The sequence below is a fragment of the Meles meles genome, chromosome 14 (genome assembly GCF_922984935.1).
Source record: "Meles meles chromosome 14, mMelMel3.1 paternal haplotype, whole genome shotgun sequence".
Taxonomy (NCBI): Eukaryota; Metazoa; Chordata; class Mammalia; order Carnivora; family Mustelidae; genus Meles; species Meles meles.
The window spans coordinates 27,860,043-27,880,511 of NC_060079.1; the positions used below are offsets into that span (position 1 = coordinate 27,860,043).

The 20,469-nt window shown below is 40.9% G+C and overlaps 1 protein-coding gene and 1 pseudogene across 1 annotated transcript in view; both read left to right on the plus strand.

Moving 5' to 3' along the window:
- CPB2 (carboxypeptidase B2) overlaps positions 1-20,469 on the plus strand; it is a 68,110-nt gene that overhangs the window by 27,847 nt on the left and 19,794 nt on the right. The window contains exons 2-6 of the mRNA XM_045978244.1: positions 4,455-4,530; positions 6,822-6,946; positions 8,454-8,562; positions 13,740-13,841; positions 16,249-16,353. Coding sequence (XP_045834200.1) covers positions 4,455-4,530; positions 6,822-6,946; positions 8,454-8,562; positions 13,740-13,841; positions 16,249-16,353 — 517 coding nt within the window. The remainder of the gene's footprint in view (positions 1-4,454; positions 4,531-6,821; positions 6,947-8,453; positions 8,563-13,739; positions 13,842-16,248; positions 16,354-20,469) is intronic.
- On the plus strand, positions 11,360-12,608 carry LOC123925104 (annotated as a pseudogene).

Sequence of the window (20,469 nt, forward strand, 5' to 3'; positions counted from 1 at the left end):
TGTTTCTATAGATTGTCTCTGTAAGTTTCTGCTCTATATCACTCTTGGGGTCTTTCTCCTTTCATAGAACCCCCTTAATATTTCTTGCAGGGCCGGCTTGGTGGTCACATATTCTTTCAGCTCCTGCCTGCCTTGGAAGCTCCTTATCTCTCCATCTGTTTTGAATGACAGCCTTGTGAATAAAGCATCCTTGGCAACATATTCTCTTCATTTAGTGCTCTGAATATGTCTTGCCTGCCCTTTCTGGCTTGCCAGGTCTCAGTGGACAGGTCTGACATTAATCTGACGTTCCTCCCTCTGTATGTAAGAAATCTCTTCCCCCTTGCCACTTTCAAGATTGTTTCCTTAGATCTAAGATTTGCAAATTATACTGTTATATGTCATGGCATCAGTCTGTTCTCATTGATCTTGGGAGGGGTCTTCTCTGCCTCTTAGACATGAAGGCTTGTTTCCTTTCCCAGAATAAGGAAGTTCTGAGCTATGATTTACTCAAATATATTTCTAGACCTCTCTCTCTCTTCACCCCCTCAGGGATCCCCAAAAATCTGATATTGGAACATTTCATTAAGTCACTGATGTTGCAGTTTGATTCCTTGGGTTTTAATTTATTTTTCCCATGCTGCCTCAATTTCCTTCTTTTCTATCATCTTATCCTGTATCTCACTAATTCATTCTTCTGCCTCATTTACGCTGAGAGTATGCAGTTTAGACTGCATTTCATTCATAACATTTTTAAGTTTGGCCTGATTGGATTTCATTTCTGCCCTTAGAACCCTATATAGTCATTAATGTTTTTCTCAAACCTAAATATCATCTTTTTTCCCCCATTTTATTTATTTTTTTTCAGCATAACAGTATTCATTGTTTTTGCACAACACCCAGTGCTCCATGCAAAACGTGCCCTCCCTATTACCCACCACGTGTTCCCCCAACCTCCCACCCCTGACCCTTCAAAACCCTCAGGTTGTTTTTCAGAGTCCATAGTCTCTTATGGTTCGCCTCCCCTCCCCAATGTCCATAGCCCCCTCCCCCTCTCCCTATCCCACCTCCCCCCAGCAACCCCCAGTTTGTTTTGTGAGATTAAGAGTCATTTATGGTTTGTCTCCCTCCCAATCCCATCTTGTTTCATTTATTCTTCTCCTATCCCCCTAACCCCCCATGTTGCTTCTCCATGTCCTCATATCAGGGAGATCATATGATAGTTGTCTTTCTCCGATTGACTTATTTCACTAAGCATGATACGCTCTAGTTCCATCCACGTCATCGCAAATGGCAAGATTTCATTTTTTTATGGCTGCATAGTATTCCATTGTGTATATATACCACATCTTCTTTATCCATTCATCTGTTGATGGACATCTAGGTTCTTTCCATAGTTTGGCTATTGTAGACATTGCTGCTATAAACATTCTGGTACACGTGCCCCTTCGGATCACTACGTCTGTATCTTTAAAACCTAAATATCATCTTGATAATTGTTACTCTGAAGTCTATTTCTGACATCTTGGTTATTTCCATATCCATTAGGTCTGTGGCAGAGGCCACTTCCTCTAGTTCTTTCCCCTTTTGGGGGTTCCCCTCTTAGTCATTCTGTTGAGGGGTGATTGAGGGAATGTACAGAGTCCAAATTATTGACCACAACCCAAGCAAGATGCACCTGTTTTACAGGGACTTTAGGACTGTTGGCCTCTTGTTATTCCAGCCTATCCTGTGGGGGAGGGGCCTGCTGCACTGTTTGGGCAGAGTTGCCCTGCCCCCTGTTGGGGGGTGGGGGGAGGGTTCAGTGAAAACCGGTTTTCTGGGGCTTTTGTTCTCTGGTGGCTTTATCTGGCAGCTTTGTACATCTCTTTCGAGAGTCAGAGCAGAAGTGACTATATCCAAACCTCTCTCTCAGAACAGAGAGATCGCAGTCTGTTCTTCACTGAGTCTCCAGGCCACACTGTCTCTGTTTCTGTCTGTGCTGCTAAAAACTGCAGAATCCTGGGTTGTGTGTCCCACAGCAGCACTCCCAGCCCTTTCCTGTCTCTGCCTTTTGTACTTTTAAAACTGCAAGCTGCCCTGGTTTGCATGCATGCCCCTCCAGCTCCACATTTCAGTCAGGGGGCTGTTCTAAAGTCCTTTCCCCACTGCGACTGGTCTCCAAGTCTGTGCCCATTCCCCAGTGCAGGAGGTTTTTGTGCTCCAGGGCAAGATTCTGGAGACTCCCTCCCCTGTCCATGTATCTTCTGATATCTGCCCACAGAATCACAGCTCACTGCTTCATACCTTGAGACCAACTGCAGGAGATGTTGTTTGAAGAGATCCAGATATATCTTCTTACATCTCAGCCTGATTTCATGGGTGTTCAGAATGGTCTGAAAGATATCCAGCTCAATTCAGGGGACCATTTGAAATAAGGTTCCCTACTCCTCCTCCATCTTTTCTCCTTTCCAGGATGTGTCTACAATGGAATATTATTTAGAATATTATAAAAAAAGAATATAATCTTGCCATTTACAACAACACGGGTGGAGTATAATGCTAAGTAAAATAAGTCAATCAGAAAGACAAATACCATAGATTTCACTCATATGTAGAACTTACAAAGACAAATGAACAAAGGAAGACAAGAGAGAGGACAAGAAAAAACAAGAAACAGACTCTTAACTATAGAGAATAAACCGATGGTTATCAGAGGAGAGTTGGGATAGGGAATGGGTGAAAAAGTGGAGTGATTTAAGAGTAAATTTATCATGATGAGCACTGAGTAATGTATAGAATTTTTGAATCACTATATTATATACACTGAAACTAATACAACACTATATGTTAACTATACTAGAATTCAAATTAAAAAATGAAGAAAGGCAAAAGAAATGTAAGAAATTATTTTTAAGACCTAGGGATTGGGAAAGAGTTCATAACACACAGTAAAAAAACAAACCTGGAAGGAAATGATGGATAAAAATACATCATAAAGAAAGAAAAAAGAAAAACAAACTGGTACAAGATATTTTCAGTACATTTAACTGACAACCAGTCAGTATTTAGATTATAAAAAGAAATTCTACTAGTCAATTGTCACAAAAATAATTGAATGGAAATAACTATACTATATTAGTAAGTCAGAAAATTAAAACTAAAAGTGCAAGAAGATTCCATTTCAATTCAACCATTCAATTGGAAAAATTAAAAAGTCATCAAGTGTTAGCAAGGAGGAGGAGCTATAGGAAATCATTTCCTCTATTGGTGAAAATATAAACTGGTACAAAAAGTTTGAGAAGTAATTTGGTACTGTTTTATGAAATTACAATGTATCTAGCCCCCAAGAAATAGCAATTCAACTTGTAGACAAATTCCAGCACATGTGAACCATGGCTACATTCTTCAACACAGATGATAAACTTGAAAATACAATGTTGGGGGCACCTGGGTGGCTCAGTGGGTTAAGCCTCTGCATTCAGCTCAGGTCATGATCTCAGGGTCCTGGGATCGAGCCCCACATCGGGCTCTCTGCTCAGCGGGGAGCCTGCTTCCTCCTCTCTCTCTGCCTGCTTCTCTGCTTACTCGTGATCTCTCTCTGTCAAATAAATAAATCTTAAAAAAAAAAAAAGAAAATACAATGTTGCATGAGAAAAATAAGATACAGAAGGATACATATAGTACACAATTTTTAAAGAGTTAAATCAAGCAAATCTAAGGGTATCTTAAGACTCTACCTATTCAAGACTCCATACATGTATTTAAAAATCCATACTATTGAGGAAAACTAAGGGAATGAGCAAAGTGAAAATTTAAGGTAGTTACCTTTAGGGATGTGACAGGGAAATAGAGTAGGGACAAGGCCACATAGAGCTTCAAGGACACCCAAAAACATTGGATTTCTTAAGTGGCATAATGGGTTCCCAGGCACTCATTTTATTATGTAATCAGTGAATGTTCATGTAAATATTCCTTTATGCATTAAATATTTGATTTTTTTATATTTTTAAAAAAGATTTTATTTATTTATTTGACAGAAAGAGAGAGACAGACAGACAGACAGAGAGACAGTGAGAGAGGGAACACAAGCAGGGGAAGTGGGAGAGGGAGAACCAGGCTTCCTGCCACAGGGAGCCCAATGTGGGGCTCGATCCCAGGAGATCATGACCCAAGCCGAAGGCAGACACTTAATGACTGAGCCACCCATGTGCCCTTAAATATTTAATTTTTAAAATTAAAACACACCCAGGCTTGCACACGCATTCAAGAAAGAAGTAGGTATTCCCATTCAAGAGAGTTATTGATTTGGCAGCTGCTCAGGAACAGAAAGGATGGGCAAGTATATGTTCTCCTTTTAACACTCTGTCTGTAGCAAGATACTCCTTTACCATTTAAAGTTTGCTTCCATTGCAATTACCTCAAAGTCCCTCCCAGTATTATCTCATTTTCACTTTTTTTATTTAACATCAAAATTCTGTCTTATTTTTTCCCAGTGGCCAGGTTTTATCTGCTCTTCCCAAAACTTCCACGCAAGTTCAGATTCTGCAGAATCTTACTACAACATATGAGGTAATTTCTCCCTCATTTATCTTTACAGGTGATCCTTGAATAACAGTGGTGTGAACTGCGGGGATCCACTTACACACAGATTTTTTTTTTTTTTGAGAAATACAGTATAGTACTGTAAATGTGTTTCCCATGTGATTTTCCTAATAATGTTTTCTTTTCCCTAGTTTAGTTTATTATAAGAATACAGTATATAACATACAACACATGAGATACACGTTCATCAGCTGTTTATGTTATCAGTACGGCTCCAATTAACAGTGGGCTATTAATAGTTAAGTTTTGGGGAAGTCAAAGGTTATATGCAGATTTTCAACTGCATGGGAGTTGACACCCTAACCCCTACAGTCTTCAAAGATTAACTGTATATTAGCTTCACTAGGTGTAAATTTCATGTACCATGTTCTCTTCTATGTTGTCTGAATCACATAGTTGGTAAAAACCCCTCTTTTTTTTTTTTTTTTTCCTTTTTTGGGATAGAGGCAGAGCAAGCAGGGCAAAGGCGCAGAGGAAGAGACAGAGAGAGAGAATTTTAAGCAGGATCCATACCCAGCATGGAGAGTGACAAAAGGCTCGCTCTCACGACCCTGAGATTGTGACCTGACCTGAAGTTAAGAGTTGGACCCTCAACCAACTGAGCCACCCAGCCACCCTTCAACCCCTCTTCTGAAGGCCTTCTCCCCCTTTATATCATCCCCACTGGTCGCTAAAATCAGAACTTCATTTTGCTATTGGCTTTTCAGCCAATTTCGTAATAGTATTTTGGGCATAAAAGTCTGTACTTACAAAGATGTTGTGATAACAGAAGTCCACTAGAACTTTGCTTATAAAACAATGGTTTGTGAAAGGAATAAGTATCAAAACCACAAGGGAACTCTTATTGAAATCTTCATCCCTGGGTCCCATATCCCCAGAATGCTTAAGGTGTAGAAAGCTAAGACCATGGTAGAAAACTGATGGCTCCCTATTTGCCAGCGAAGTTTCTCTAAGAAGCAGACACTAAGACCAGATTAAAGATGCCAGGGAAGGACTAGAGGGGATTCTTGTGATGGAAGAAGAGGAGGAAGCTGGAGATAGCAATGGGCAATTTCAGACCATGACACAGCTCTGATGCTTGTGCAGAAATGGAGACTCTTTAGACTGAGGGCAGTTCTGATGAAGGTTTGGCTAGACCAGTGGGGCATCCCTAAGCTAAAGCCACCTGGAGGAGGAAAACCAGATCTTGCAGAAATGGGTCTGCAAGAATGCACCCTTGGTGCTCAGTCAGTGGCTGGCTGCAGCCCTGGGGCAGCACAGCCCCTGTCTCCAGTGGATCAAGATGGGCAGGGGCTGGGAAAGGAATTCAGCTATGCTCCTCTCCACAGAACTGAGTGGTGCATGTTCAAGGTCACCACATGATGGCCAGAGGAAGCCGCAGAGATTTAGAATTTTAGTTCTTGTTCTGCCCCTTCCTACATGTATGATTTTTTAAAAGATTTTACTTATTTATTTGAGAAAGAGAGAGTGAGTGAGAGAGAGCATGAGAGGTGAGGTCAGAGGGAGAAGCAGACTCCCCATGGAGCTGGGAGCCCGATGCGGGACTCATCCCAGGACTCTGGGATCATGACCTGAGCTAAAGGCAGTTGCTCAACCAACTGAGCCACCCAGGCACCCTACATGTATGATTTTAGACAAGTTAGCTATGAGCATTAATTTCTTCACTCTTTCCAGTGAAATGATAACAATGAAAATAATAACAATTGCTGAGCCCATAGCAAAGTGTAATTATAATGGTCAAAGGAAATGAGTATGAAAGTGCTCAGGAAAAGCACAGTAAAATAGAAAAAACAGTGTAAATATTATTGGAAGGCATTGCCCAAAGTCCATAATCAGATGAAAGAAAAGGAATACTGACAGGTTAATAATATCAGGGACATGGACTTTTTATTAAAGAAGATCAACACATGATTACTAGACAGAATTTCATTTCTCCTTTGAGAAATGACATACACAGGCAACTCTATAGTTGGGTCATAAATATGTTCATTCACTCATTTATTCAATATTCAAGTATCTATTGAGAGCCCTGTATGTCCCAGGCCTTCTTTAGCAACTGGGGTTTCAGAGAAGGAGTAAAACAAGCCCCAAGAAGATAAATGTTTCCACTGCCACGTGTGTGAGTGGTGACGGGTGACCAGTGGCCAGGAAATGTCTTTTTCATTTCTCCTATCAACACACTCTTAGGGCTTTAGCTACGGATCAGAATGCTGTGAACGACCTTTTTTGTTTTCCCTTTTCTCCTTTTGAAAATTCAGATTGTTCTCTGGCAGCCGGTGACAGCTGATTTAATTAAGAAGCAGAAAGAAGTCCATTTTTTTGTGAATGCATCTGACGTAAACCATGTGAAAGCCCATTTACATGACAGCACAATCCAATTCAGGTAGGCGGCATTCAATATTTTCTGTGTAGCCTTTATAAGCACCTCTGTTGCATTTTATTAGCAGACGGTATAATTGCAGGAAAAATAAACACTTACATTGAACATGGCAACGTGGAAATCTCTGAAGTGGACTGGTGAGGAGGCCCCAGTGGCTAGCTCTGTGACCTTGGACAAGTGGCTTAATCTCACATGACCTAGGTCCCTTTTCTGAAAATGCCTCAGACGCAGGGATCTGGGGAGCCCCTTCGAGCTCCTCCTTGTTCCTTCCTTCCTGTGGTTCCTCTACTCTGTGCCTGGACCTGGGAAGCAAAACGGTCATTCACCTTAGCAGGTGTTCTCGTATCTCTTGAAAAAGCAGCTGCTAAAGGGGATTTGGCTTCCTCCCTTGCTTCACAAGATCAGGGAACATTTCTGAGTGTCTGGCCCTAAGCGAAACATTGTATCAGAGGCAACTGTTCAGACTCCGTGTCCCCTTCCTCTTGGGTTCTCCTGTCCAGGGTCTGCTTCCTGCATCCACTGCCCAAGAGCCAGTCTTCGTTCTGCTACGCTAGTACTTCCTGGAGGCCATGCTCTTTTCTGTGTATCAACAGGCAGCCTTTGGATAATCCACTATGATAATTACTAATAATATGTTTTGTGTGTTTACTGCCTTCCGGGGACTGTGTTGAAACTTCCTATACATTGCTTCATTTAACTCTTATTTAACTCTGTGAGAGAGATATTATCCTCATTATGGAAATGGAAAAATGTTTCATATTCACAAAGGAATTTTGCAAGATCATACCACATAGAACATAGCAGAGCTAAGGGTTGAACTCAGACTCTTCTGATGTCAAAGCCTTGGCTTTTATCTGTTGGCTTAAAAAAAAAAAAGGAAAATGATATTAAAATGATAGCTAACTTTCAAACTGTTCATCCCAAGTGAAGGAAAAGCTTAATTCAGTTAAAATGTTTGCCTGGCTAACAAGGTGGTACTTCTCAAGAGACTTAAACAAGGTGACTTTCCAGTATTCTTCCTTTCCCTGTGCTTTGATTTCTCTAGAGATTTGACCATCTTTGGCTGTGCAGAACATCTGGTATAGGCTAATGGTGTCACAATGAAAAACAAAAAGAAAAGGCTTTCTGCTTCTCCTTGGTCCTTAACTGAAAAGAGAATAATAACCAATGTTATTCTGGATTTAAGAAAGTTGTCCATTAACCTATATGTTAAAGACACTGATAAATCACAATCGAGGAATGTTGGTAATGGTGCGGAAAGGGTGAGTTTTGGGAAGCCCTAAAAACATACCACATAGAATCCGCTTTCTCTCCAACGCCCATGTGGGCTTTATCAAGAAGGTTTGTGAATTTCAGCTTAGTACAATATTCTGGGTTATTGTTTGCACCTTGGTGACTTTTTCTTGTTAGATATCTCCATGATTTTTCCCCATGCTCACCTGTTGTGCCTGCAGGGGGCAGGGAAAATAAGAGTCCTGTTTGGAAATCAGCTCCCCTGTTTTGTCCCCAGCATCTTGGTGGAAGAAGTGAAAGATCTTATCCAACAGCAAACTCTCAATGACACAGTCACCCCCCGGACCTTTTCCTCATATTATGAACATTATCACCCACTAAATGAGGTAAGCCATTACATTTCTCTCCAAAATTACTACTTTCATTTAATTAGCATTGCCATTTCAACCATGGGATATTATTAAAGAAACATAATTAGTGGAAGAGGGTTAAAAAAAATCGTGATTAGGTTGATTATATGGTGGTATCTTATCCTCTTGTAGATGTCTTCCCTGAGAAGATTGCATCGTATTTCATAAACTGCCACTAAGCAGGCTGTTTGTCCACAGCTGGGAGTATCTCTGTTCGGAGTAATACTGCATGCTAAGGAGTAACAGGAAATAAAAAATAGAACCTTCTTATTGAAACTGCTACAAAAAAATTAACAATCCAATTAATCATGTCTCTCTGGACCATTACCCTAATTGTACTCTTAGTGAATAATGGCAACATTACCTCACTGAATTAAAGGAATTTATTCACTTACATTTAGTACACTGTAAACAAGCGCATTTTATTCCCCTTAGGAGGAATCTATTTAAACTAATAATAATAATAATAATAACCCCTGTATTTTAATCATTCACCACCTGTACTTTAATCAAAAAGTTGACTTTTTTTTTCTATCAGTAGTTACAGGTTCCAATTTTTCTAGAGGGAACCTGAGAAAGATGCTGGGGCTCAGTTTACTGAAGTAAGCTTTCATGTAATCCTCTAAGAACCATATCCCCCTATTTGTTAGTTGAAAGAGTCAACTCTTTGGAGGACTTCCTTTTTTATATAGTTTGCTCCAAGTAATAAAAATCCCTTGATACCTTTTTTCTTTCATAGGAGTATGCTGCTCTACTGCTTAATATAAGTATTTTTATCATCTTTGGCTAGGTGCCCAGAAACTGTTAAGGACCATATCCATGTTTTTAAGACATCTAAGACTTAAGAAGTAAGAATCAATTTTCTGTTTAATCTTCAAAAGCATCTGTTCCTTTCCAGTTAGTTAAACCAGAACTCAGCCTGCTTCTAGAATCAATGTGCCTGGCTGATTGATGGGGAGCTTAAAATTGCATCCCCTTCCTTTATCTCCCCTCTCTTGTCTCTATTCTACCCAGACCTCTTCCCTCCAGCGTCCATCATCAGCCCTGCAGAAGCAAACTTGATGTCAGCGGTTGCAAAGCTCGGTCAGCGTGATTTGCAAAATGGGGAAGATAAATACGTCATGGCTGTCTCGAATTTGGTGGGGAGGGAGGAATGTCTTAGGAAGAAGTATTTTTAAGTAGTTTTTAAATATTTTTTAATTCTTTTGTTAGAAGAAGGTTACTTTTTCTTACCTTGTCTCCAGGAAAGACAATGGGGGGAGAGGGAGGAAGACACGACTGTGTTAGTCAGCCATAACAAAGTGCCACAGTGCCATAGACCCCAGAAATATACTCTCTCACAGTTCTGGAGGCTGGAAGTGCACAGTCAAGTTGTCAGCAGGATTGATTTCTCCTGAAGTGTCTTTTCTTGACTTGCAGATGGCTGTCTTCTCACTGTGTCCTCACATGCCCTTCTCTCTGTGTGTAACTCCCTGGTTTTTCTGTGTATGTTTATGTCCTAATCTCCATGTCTTATGAGGACACCAGTCAGGTTGGATCAAGGCCGACACTAACAGCCTCATTTTAATTTAATTACCTCTTTAAAGGCCCTATCTTCAAATACAGTCACATTCTAAGCCACAGGGAGTTAGAGATTCAATATGTGAATTTGAGGGGAACACAGTTCCGTTTGTAACAGTGACATTGCAGAACACATTGTGCACCTCTCCTCCCTCCCGCCCTCAGTCCTTAGGGTTCATAGGAACCTTGGCCATCTTGTGCTCAGGAAATTCCACCAAGTACTTCTTTCCCCTTCAGCACTGATCGCTCCTTCAGCCCTCACCGCAAGGTCACCTGGTGGGTCGGAGGGGTTCTTTTGTCGTTGATTCTTGCTAGGAAATCTTAATCCATGGTAGGGAGAAAAACAAATGGTAAAAGGACAACCATTCACCCTAGTGATATTACTCTAAGAGCATCCATGGGCAAATGGCGCTCCAGTTCCCATCAGTAAGGACTGCAGTTTCACACTACCTCTTGTTAAGGTCCCAGAGATAAGGCCAAAGACTGGTCATTTCCATTTCAGAAGGTATAAAAGTACAAAGGTGGCCCCTGAGAAGTTGGTCTCCATTAAAACATGACTGAATTCCATCATTCAAACTGTGCTTTGAAGTGGACACTAGCCTAAAGTCAGGGCCAAAAGGTTTTGTTTTGTTTTTTTTTCCTTCCACTGTAGTCTAGACAGAATCACCAGTACCACTAGACTTTCAGCCAGGAGAAAAATTCTGAATCAAACTTCTCAGAGAAAGAGAGAATTTTTCCTCCAGATTGTCCTCCCCTTTGCCTCCTCTCACTTCACACAGCTTGTTGTGAGTATTCCAGTCTCTAGTGGGGACAATGGCCCTGCTATTTATCCTGCACGAAGACAGTGCCCAGGACTTCCTTGGGTTACTCTTGAAAAGTGAATATTAAAAAAAAAAGTCCTATAGAAATATGAACTCATGAATGAATGGGAAAGAAGATTGTATACACAGAGACAGGGATTCGATGTGATGAGCCTTTAAAAATAACTTTCAGGGGGGCACCTGGGTGGCTCAGTGGGTTAAGCCGCTGCCTTTGGCTCAGGTCATGATCTCAGGGTCCTGGGATGGAGTCCCACATAGGGCTCTCTGCTCAGCAGGGAGCCTGCTTCCTCCTCTCTCTCTCTCTCTCTCTCTCTCTCTCTGCCTGCCTCTCTATCTACTTGTGGTCTCTCTCTGTCAAATAAATAAATTAAAAAAAAATCTTTAAAAAAAATAACTTTCGGAGGAGCTGCAGGGCTGAGCAGAGAGAGAGAGGAAGCAGGCTGGTTGGAAGGGGTTGTGACAACCCCAGCAATGTGGAGAAGCCTGGGGCTTGCCCTGGCTCTCTGTCTTCTCCCAGGGGGAGGAACAGAGAGCCAGGGACAAAGCCCCTTTTGTAAGCAACCTCCAGCGTGGAGCATAGGAGATCAGAATCCAATGCTGAACTCAAGTGGTTCAGTGACAGTGGTGGCCCTTCTTCAAGCCAGCTGATACCTGTGCATTCTGCAGGCGTCCAGATTGGAAGACCTGCGAGTAAAACTGGAAAAAGAAGGATATTTGAACATCTCTTATGTTGTTGTTAATCATCAAGGACTTTCTTCTCAATTACAATATATGAATCTTAAAAGTAAGGTTTCAGAGCATATTCCTGTTTATCAACAAGAAGAAAACCAAACAGATGTCTGGACACTCTTAAATGGGAAAAAGGATGACTTCCTCATATATGACAGATGTGGCCGTCTTGTATACCATCTTGGTTTGCCTTATTCCTTCCTAACTTTCCCATATGTAGAAGAAGCCATTAAGATTGCTTACTGTGAAGAGAAATGTGGAAACTGCTCTCTCACGACCCTGGAAGCTAAAGACTTCTGTGAAACGGTATCTTCGCCTACTGTGGGAAACACAACGGAGGCTCCCCAACCACACCACCGTCACCACCACCGTCACCATCACAAGCACGGGCACCAGCAGCATGGGAACAAGGAGCTTTCGGAGACTCGGCGACCAGAAGCCCCAGATGAGGCTGAGTATCCGGCTCCTCAAGGCCTTCATCAGCACCGTAAACACAAGACCCACCAAAGACAGGGCCACCCAGAGAACTGAGATCTGCCAGTGGGAAGTGAAGGTTTACAACTTTCTGTCCCACAAAAGCAGCTCTGACGAAAGGGTTGTATAAATCAGTTACTCTGCACATTGCCTAAAGATTCAGGGTTGGCCCCCAGCAGCTGATGCTGACATTGCCGACATCTGATATTTGAAAAAACAGGGTCTGCAATCACCTGACAATGTAAAGAGACCCTCCCCTCTTTATGCAGCTGACAGGGACTTTGGGCAGAGGAGAATGTCATTGAATCTTGACAGTGACGTTTGCCTCCAGCTGCCTGACAAGTAAGTCAGCAGCTTCAGCCCACAGAAGCCAGCAGCAATTGAAGCTGAAAAAATAAGGCCAAAATGTGAAAATGACCTTCATACTAAATAGTTAAATAAGACATACTCCCCAGGTAGATCTGAACAATTTCATTTCCAGCATTTTATAAGTTATCTCTTTAATACTGATCCAAAAATAAGAATTGGATTTGTACAAACACAGAGAAATCTATTACATTGGCTTCCAAATTTTACAATTTAAATCAAAGAAATTTTGACCCAAACCATGTTTTCATTATTTTATTATAAAGGTGATTGCAGCATTTGGTTAATATGTTTTTCTTTTTCTTTTTCCAGCATTCTACTTGCTTTAATGAGAACAGAGACATAAACTATGACCTAGGGGTTTCTGTTGGATAGTTAGCAATTTAGAATGGAGAAGGAACAACAAAGACATGTTTTCCATTTTTTTCTTTACTTATTTCTCAAAAAAATATTATCTTAGTCTTTTTAATCTTATGTTTTTAATTGACTAAACCTTTAAAGAACTCAGTGAATTTGTCTTTTAAGTTCCAGAAATACTGACACATGAACATTTTGCTAGGACTACATTTTAAATATCTACTTACACTTTGTATATCTAAGAGTCTTGATTTTCACTATCACGTATGAAATGAAGCCCCTATATCTTATTTTCTTTATCTAGCATATCATACTCTTAAATTTGAGATAGTCTGTCTTGAGAGTTGTAATGGAAAAGATAAAAGAATGTTGTCTGTCTCTTGATTCGAAAGTATTTCCATAGTCAATGATGGTTCAATAGGTAAACTAAGGCCTATAAACCTGAACTCCTTTATGGTTAATACTGTTAAGCAAGAATGTAGTACACGATCAGCCAGGTGTGGATTTGTTTAAATAAACTCAATTTAAAAAGTGAAAAAAAAAAAAGAAAAAAAAAAGAACTTTCAGGAGATCTATTCTAAAGATTAATTTTTCCTGCTTTGTCTTAAGTTTCTTAGTGCTTTTCTACTCTTCCTCTAAACCTTGATACCTCTGAAAATTTTAATTTTATTGATTTTCCTAAACAGCAGAAGAAACACCTGGGTGTAACTGCTTTGGTTCCTCCCTCTTTCTTTATACAAAGGTTTTAAAGGGATCGCCTTGCCTTGCAGAGGTTGTCTGCTTCCTTTGCCTAGGGAAATGCTTTGAACTTGTTCTGCGACTAACTGCTGGTTTCCGTTTTGATAGATCTATTTTTGGATGGAAATCATAACTGAGAACTATCCTGATATGGTTGAAAAAATCCACATTGGATCCTCCTATGAGAAGTACCCGCTGTATATTTTAAAGGTGTGTTGCGGGGAGAGTCACTCATCTCTCAACTTTGGAGAATGTATTAATTCTCCACTGCTGCTTGTTATAACTGGGATTTTTTTCTCTGAGCTATAAAAATATCTGTATTACAAGTATTCCACAATGTTAATATCCAGCTATTTGGGGATGGGCTATTACCTTTACATTCTCTCTTTTACTGATGCAGTGCTGGTGTAAGAGTAGAAATCCTATTCTGGGGATCTACGCTGTCGCTGTTTATGGGACATAGATAAGCCACTTAACCTTCCTGAGCTTTGTCCTCATAAAAGTCGGAGAGTCGTTTGGATTATTTTTCAAGTACTTTATTTATTTACACTCACCACCACCTCTGACTGGCTTACCTGGGAGGCAGGGGGAATGGAGAGAAATCTGTTGTCAGACAAACACTGATACTGATCTAGATTTTGGAACCAAAGCAACAGCTGAGTAAATCAACCCAGGGGAAAAAAAGGGACCGTGGCAGTAGGACTAATATGAAGGCTTCTGCTCCAATCCCTGTCCATTTGGTTTTTTATTTTTAGTTGAAAAAATGAGCCTTTGTAAAAGTCTGTGAATATGGCCAAAGAAAGAAATTTTGGGAGCCATGAAACCATGCTAATTCCTGCTGTTAATTTCTAATTCTGCATTTCTTTTTTTTAGCAATTGCCCGGCCCCCCTCCCAAATAATTAGAAAGCAGTTGTAGGAAAAAAGTAAGCATCAGAAAAATACATTTGATTTAATAACACGTAATTTACATGTAGTTTCCCAACATTACCTATCTAAATTGTGAGAGGTGAGAATCTTTAGTCACCCAAGGATAAAATTTTGAGTCAGGGTTCCGGGGTTTTCATCTGTTTTGTTAAGAACCTGCAGTGCAAACTCAAGGTAGACTTATGAAACATCAGGTCCTCTTGACAGCTGAGCTGGGCCATCCAATTGACTCCATGCAGTTGTGGTCTTCCCATCTATGGAATCTGCATTTGGCCCTATTGTGTATACTCTTCAGCACTCGTGTTTCTGGAACCCAAATTCACACATTAGAAGATCATGCTTCTTGCATGCCTTAGTGCCAGTCTTACTTGACCAAGGACGTGCACATGATGGGAGTCTCTGGTATTCCTTCATTTTCCAGTGTCAGGAGCAGCGCCAAGAGAGTTTGCTTGGCACCGTTAAACAGAAAATTGAGTCAGACAACTCGTTTACACAACTCAAGATTTTTTTTTTTAACTGCGTAGATTCCATCAGCCAGAGAATTCTTCTCTGTGTGCTACTTCATTCTTTGGAGCCAGTGCCCTTTGACTTGCTCTGTTGCTCTCTCACTGGATTATCCCTAGCTCCAGGTTAGTTAAGAAGAAACTTCCCTGAGTGCTGCAGAGTGGCAATAAACATGTAACTCCCCCCCCCTTTTTTTTAAGATTTTATTTATTTATTTGACAGACAGAGATCACAAGTAGGCAGAGAGACAGGCAGAGAGAAAGGGGGAAGCAGGATCCCCGCCAAGCAAAGAGCCTGATGCGGGGCTCGATTCAAGGACCCTGAGATCATGACCCGAGCTGAAGGCAGAGGCTCAACCCACCGAGCCGCCCAGGCGCCCCTAACTCTCTCCTTTTCTTATCTTGGAATTTCAACTCCACGTATTTGTTTAATTTTGTAACACTCAGCTCCCACCCTTCCATACCCTCATTGTGTTGAAACTAATTTTTAAAAGCATTCATTTTGTGTGGAGATTTTCTTGAGAACACTTCTGAAGACACCAAAGTCTTTCACTGAGGACAGATTGGGAATCTTTTTCCAGAATGGCAACTTGCACTAGCTCCCCATCCCATGAATCAGAACGAGGCCTCTGTCCCTGGGCCTGGTGGTAATTAGTTTCTGTGAACTCAGATGTGTGCTTCATTTTGTGTGAAATGGGGGTAATAGTCTGTACATCAAAAGTATGCACCCTGGGGAAAATGGTAAGGGAGTCCAAGTTTATCTTCAGCATCACTGGCTTCCCTTCCCAAACCTTTCTTTATTTCCATCTCCTACAGAAAGCTGCCCATACTACATGTACCTATTTACCTCATGGAAGTGTCAAAATACAGCTGAAGTTCTGGTGCTCTGGTCTTTATTTCTACACTTCCACGTGCAGCTCTGGTATGACTAAGTAATTGTGGAAGAACAAAGAGGGCCCTAACTCAAAAGTTCTGAGTGCAAATGTCAATCCCGACTCTCACCAGCTATGTGACATTAACTAGTATCCTTTAATCTCACCACCCTTTAATGTCCCCAGGAAACCCTCAAAGGAGCGCAGAGAATAATGTGTGTTTCAGAGATTTGTTGCAAGAGTTAAATATAAGCACCATATAAATGGAAGTATTATCCTGAAGCTTCTTGTTACTGTTGTTGGTTTTCTTTGGGCAGGTTTCTAGAAAAGAACGAATAGCCAAAAATGCCATATGGATCGACTGTGGAATCCATGCCAGAGAATGGATCTCTCCTGCTTTCTGCTTGTGGTTCATAAACCACGTAAGTATTTACATTCTCTTCCACCAGAGTTTCTCAATGCATGGCGTAAGACGACATGTGCAGAATCAACTGGACAGTTTATTAAATGCATTTTCCCAGGTTGCATTCTAGAATTCTCAACTTAAACTCTCTGGTGGTGAGATTTGGTAATCAACAATTTTCACAAGCTACCCAGATGACTTGGTGTGCACTAAGTTGGAGACATAATTTTAAGTACTTAAATCACCCTAAAGATTGTCCACCTTTTCCGTCCTACATTTCAGGCTAAGGCTAAATGCTGGAAAATAGTCAAGAAATATTTTGCAATAGTGATGTGTTTGCTAAGGACCATAGTCTGCCCTTGGAAATTGAACATAAAGTACATTACAGAGAAGATCATATATTCTAATATATTATAATGGGGGATTTTGTCCCTGAAGAAGGCCTTGGCAGCAAAAAACTCCACATATAAGACAAAGAGCATGGCATAAAAATAAAAATTATAATGACTATAAACCTCTATAATAAATGAAAACATAAAAATTCTGCTTCACTTCCTATAAAATGGGCATAAATGTTCTCTCTATTGATTTATACAAAGAGTCTCTACAACTGGAAGAATAACTTAAAGTATGTGTCCTTCTAATAATGGTTCTGGTCCCTGTATTCACAGGTATACAACTACACAAAATAGATTTGTTTTTAAAAATTAAAAGATAGTCACTTAGATTGATCTGGGTACATCAAAGGTAAAAACATTTCTGCCTTTGCTGGGTCTGGTCAAATACAACATCTTTGTCTACCTTCTCCTGCCTTGCCATCTGCTCTTCCCCGTGATGGGAGCTGCAGCAATCCAGCCACCATCAGTACTACCTTGACCAAATGAGGCTAGTTCTCAAATGACTAGATCCTTAATACAGCCCAGACATTTGAGGATCCTTCCTCAAAGTGGGTAGTTTTATTCACTTTGGGTAATGAATGGAGTACCAGTTAGTGGAGAAAGAAAGGTGCAAAGCAAGCAAGAAAGAACACTTCTTTTTCATTCCATCACTGAACCTGGAAAGGGCCAGAAAGAGACTCTAATTCATATTGACTCTAATTCCTACTGGTGAAGTTGTCCTTACTTGCCGTCCTTCTCAAACTGACACCTCTTCTCTCCTATTACACATGCTCTCCTCTACCCTGCCTGCTTGCTGAATCTTTGCAAGATTAAATTATTTATCCCACAAATATTTATAAATTGCCTATGAGTTTCCAGACTCTGGAGATACCATGGGAAAGGAGATACAGCCCCCAAACCTTACCATCAAGTATTTTGCCCCAACAATAGGAATCTGATTTTTGTAGCCCAAATCAACACAGTCAATAAACTCTTTTTAATGGACATTTAAGAATGTCCTTGCCTGCTTACAAATGATTTAATCATTTTTCATAATGATTCAAACAAAGGAAAAGGAAATGCAAGATTTTTAAAAATTGCGATTCAAACAGAAGGAAAAATAAAAGATTTTAGCTTCATAAATTTTGTGTGGATGGATTTTAAAAAGTAAAGAAGCCAAAGATGAAGTCTTAGCTTTTAAAACTCTGTAAAGAAAACCTACACCAGTGCTCGCTTCGGCAGCACATATACTAAAAAAAGAAAACCTACACCATTCCTGTGTTTCTCCTTTTCTCTTGTACAACAACCACTCACACAACACTTCTAACTCCAGATACATGGGTCCTTTCCCCACACCACGCAATTCTATAACACCTGCTGTGTGTCCTACAATTTAACTTAATTCTGACACTGTCTCCATGGAGACTGAGTTAGATCCCAGTGGGTAAGGGCTCAGTCCCACAAGACTGCCCCTCTCACACTTCAGCTGCTGGTTGAAAGTCCAGGCTGTTATCTGTGCTTCTGACTAATCAGCTACAAATCAAAGGTTCCCACGACCTCCTCCTAGGTTTGATGAATTTGCTAGAGCAGCTCAAAGAACTCAGAGAAACAGTTCACTTACTGTTTACTGGTTTGTTATGAAAAGGATACGATAAAAGATCCTGATGAACATCTAGGGGGAAGAGATGTGTGGGAAGGGACGTGGGGCTTCCCTGCCCTCCCCAGCTGGGCCACTCTCCCAGCCACTCTACGCGTTCACTAACCCAGAAGCCACCCCCCACCCCCAGCCCCAATACCTTTAGGATAAAGAGGCTTTATCATGTAGGCACGATGGATCATTAACTCAATTTCTAACCTCTTTCCCCCTTCTTGGGAGATAGGTTTGGGGCTGAAAGTTCCAAGATCCTGGCTTGGTTTTTCTGTTGACCAGCCTCCTTCCAGGAACCCACCAAGAGTCACCACATAGAACAAAAGACATTGTTATCACCCAGGAAATTCAAAGGGATTTAAAAGTCCTGTGTCAGGAACCAAGGTCAAAGACCAGATACTAAGCCAAAAGATGCCTTTGTTGCTCTTATCATTTAGGAAATTACAAGGCCTGTGCCAGGAACAGAGAGGATGTGGGACAGAGACCAACATATACACATATTTCTATCTCACAGTCTCTCACTCTTCTCCAACTCAACATGGTGCAGTCTCAGCTTAGGGGAAAACTGTTACTCTACACTTTGGGGACCCTGAGGTCAGTCATTTCTTTCTATGCCTCTCATTCATCCCGTGGAGGCCAAATGAAGATCCCTTCTACTAGTGCAAAGGCAGGAGCTGAGGCTGACTTGTGTGTGATTACATCACTAGGACCAAACTCAGCACGGGGTCTGGTACATCACTGGAGCCCGAAAAGCACGTGTTGGGCATCACACCTTGTTCAGTACTTTGTCTGTCAACTGGCTTTTCTCAGTACCAACCTCCCTCTGGACCTCTGACCTGGAGAACTCTCATGTAGCTGCTCACAAAGTTGGCACCCTGCAACTTCAGGACCTCCACAGAATTCCTTCAGCTGCCCTTCACCTTAGCTGACAAGTGACTTGTGAAGGACACGGCTTCACGGAAACTCCATCAGGGAAAGAGGCTGCTCTTTCATATCTCCATATGCTGAGGGGCCAGAGCAGTAGATCAATGTTCTCCTGTCCTAATGCAGGTATCCCCTACTTTCCAGAAGTTCACACGATGCCACTTCACTTTTACAAAAGACTTACATTCATATGGGAATGGCTTTCTTCATAAAAACAAACTAACAAAAAAACCAATGTCCTTCAGATTTCTTTCAGTCAGCAAAAATAGGTACTAATGTAAAAGTGTTTGGAAAGTGGTGGACACTTTTCATTTTATGCCATTTTGGCATATGGAAAGGTTTCATAGGCACGTTCTACTTTCAGATAGTATGGGAAACCTGTTCTGCTGTTGCCTTTTTACCCAAATTCCTGATCTGATCTGGTTGAACCACCCTTGTCTTTTCTTTTTACTGTCCTCTCATGGTCTCCAGATAATTCCCTGGAACTTGGCTCATGTTTTTTTATTCTTCTCCAATTCTTGCCCTTATTCAGAGTGAATTCGAAGTCTGTATGTCCATCTATCAAAGTCCATCTATCTCAGCAACTTGAGCTCTACATCCACAAACCTAACCTCAACTCTACTTTAGTAGATTTCCCCCATGGCCATCCTCTGTATCTCAAAAATAATTCTTTCCCTGACCTCTAGATCCAGAATATGGCCAAGGAGGAGCCACTTAAGAGTCTGACCACTTAATTTCCTCTCCTTCTATCTCTGTCATTCCTCACACCTGCTCATCACCCATTCACCCATACCCCGACTGTCTTGTCCCTTTGATGTGCTCTTCAGGAGTTCTAACCCCAAACACCCCACAGAATTAACTGTCCTTCTGGGCCATCTTGTACATCTGATTTTATTATCATATTTTGTAACATTGACTTTTTGTTCTTTCCTTTCAAACTTAACATTTTTACCAGCTTGTTGGGAACAAAGATCATCTCGAAAGTCAGTTTTTGGTGGTGTTACCCATAACTCAGTATATTATTTGGTCTGTAGAATCAGCATTCAACATTGTCTTGTTATATTTAAAATTTAAATTAATGCTTCAACTTGAAGCTCAAATACAACTCTGGAGTCCAGAGAGTATCTACCATTGTGCTAAATGCTTTATTGTCATCGTAGGAAAACTCAGACTTATAGCCCTTTGC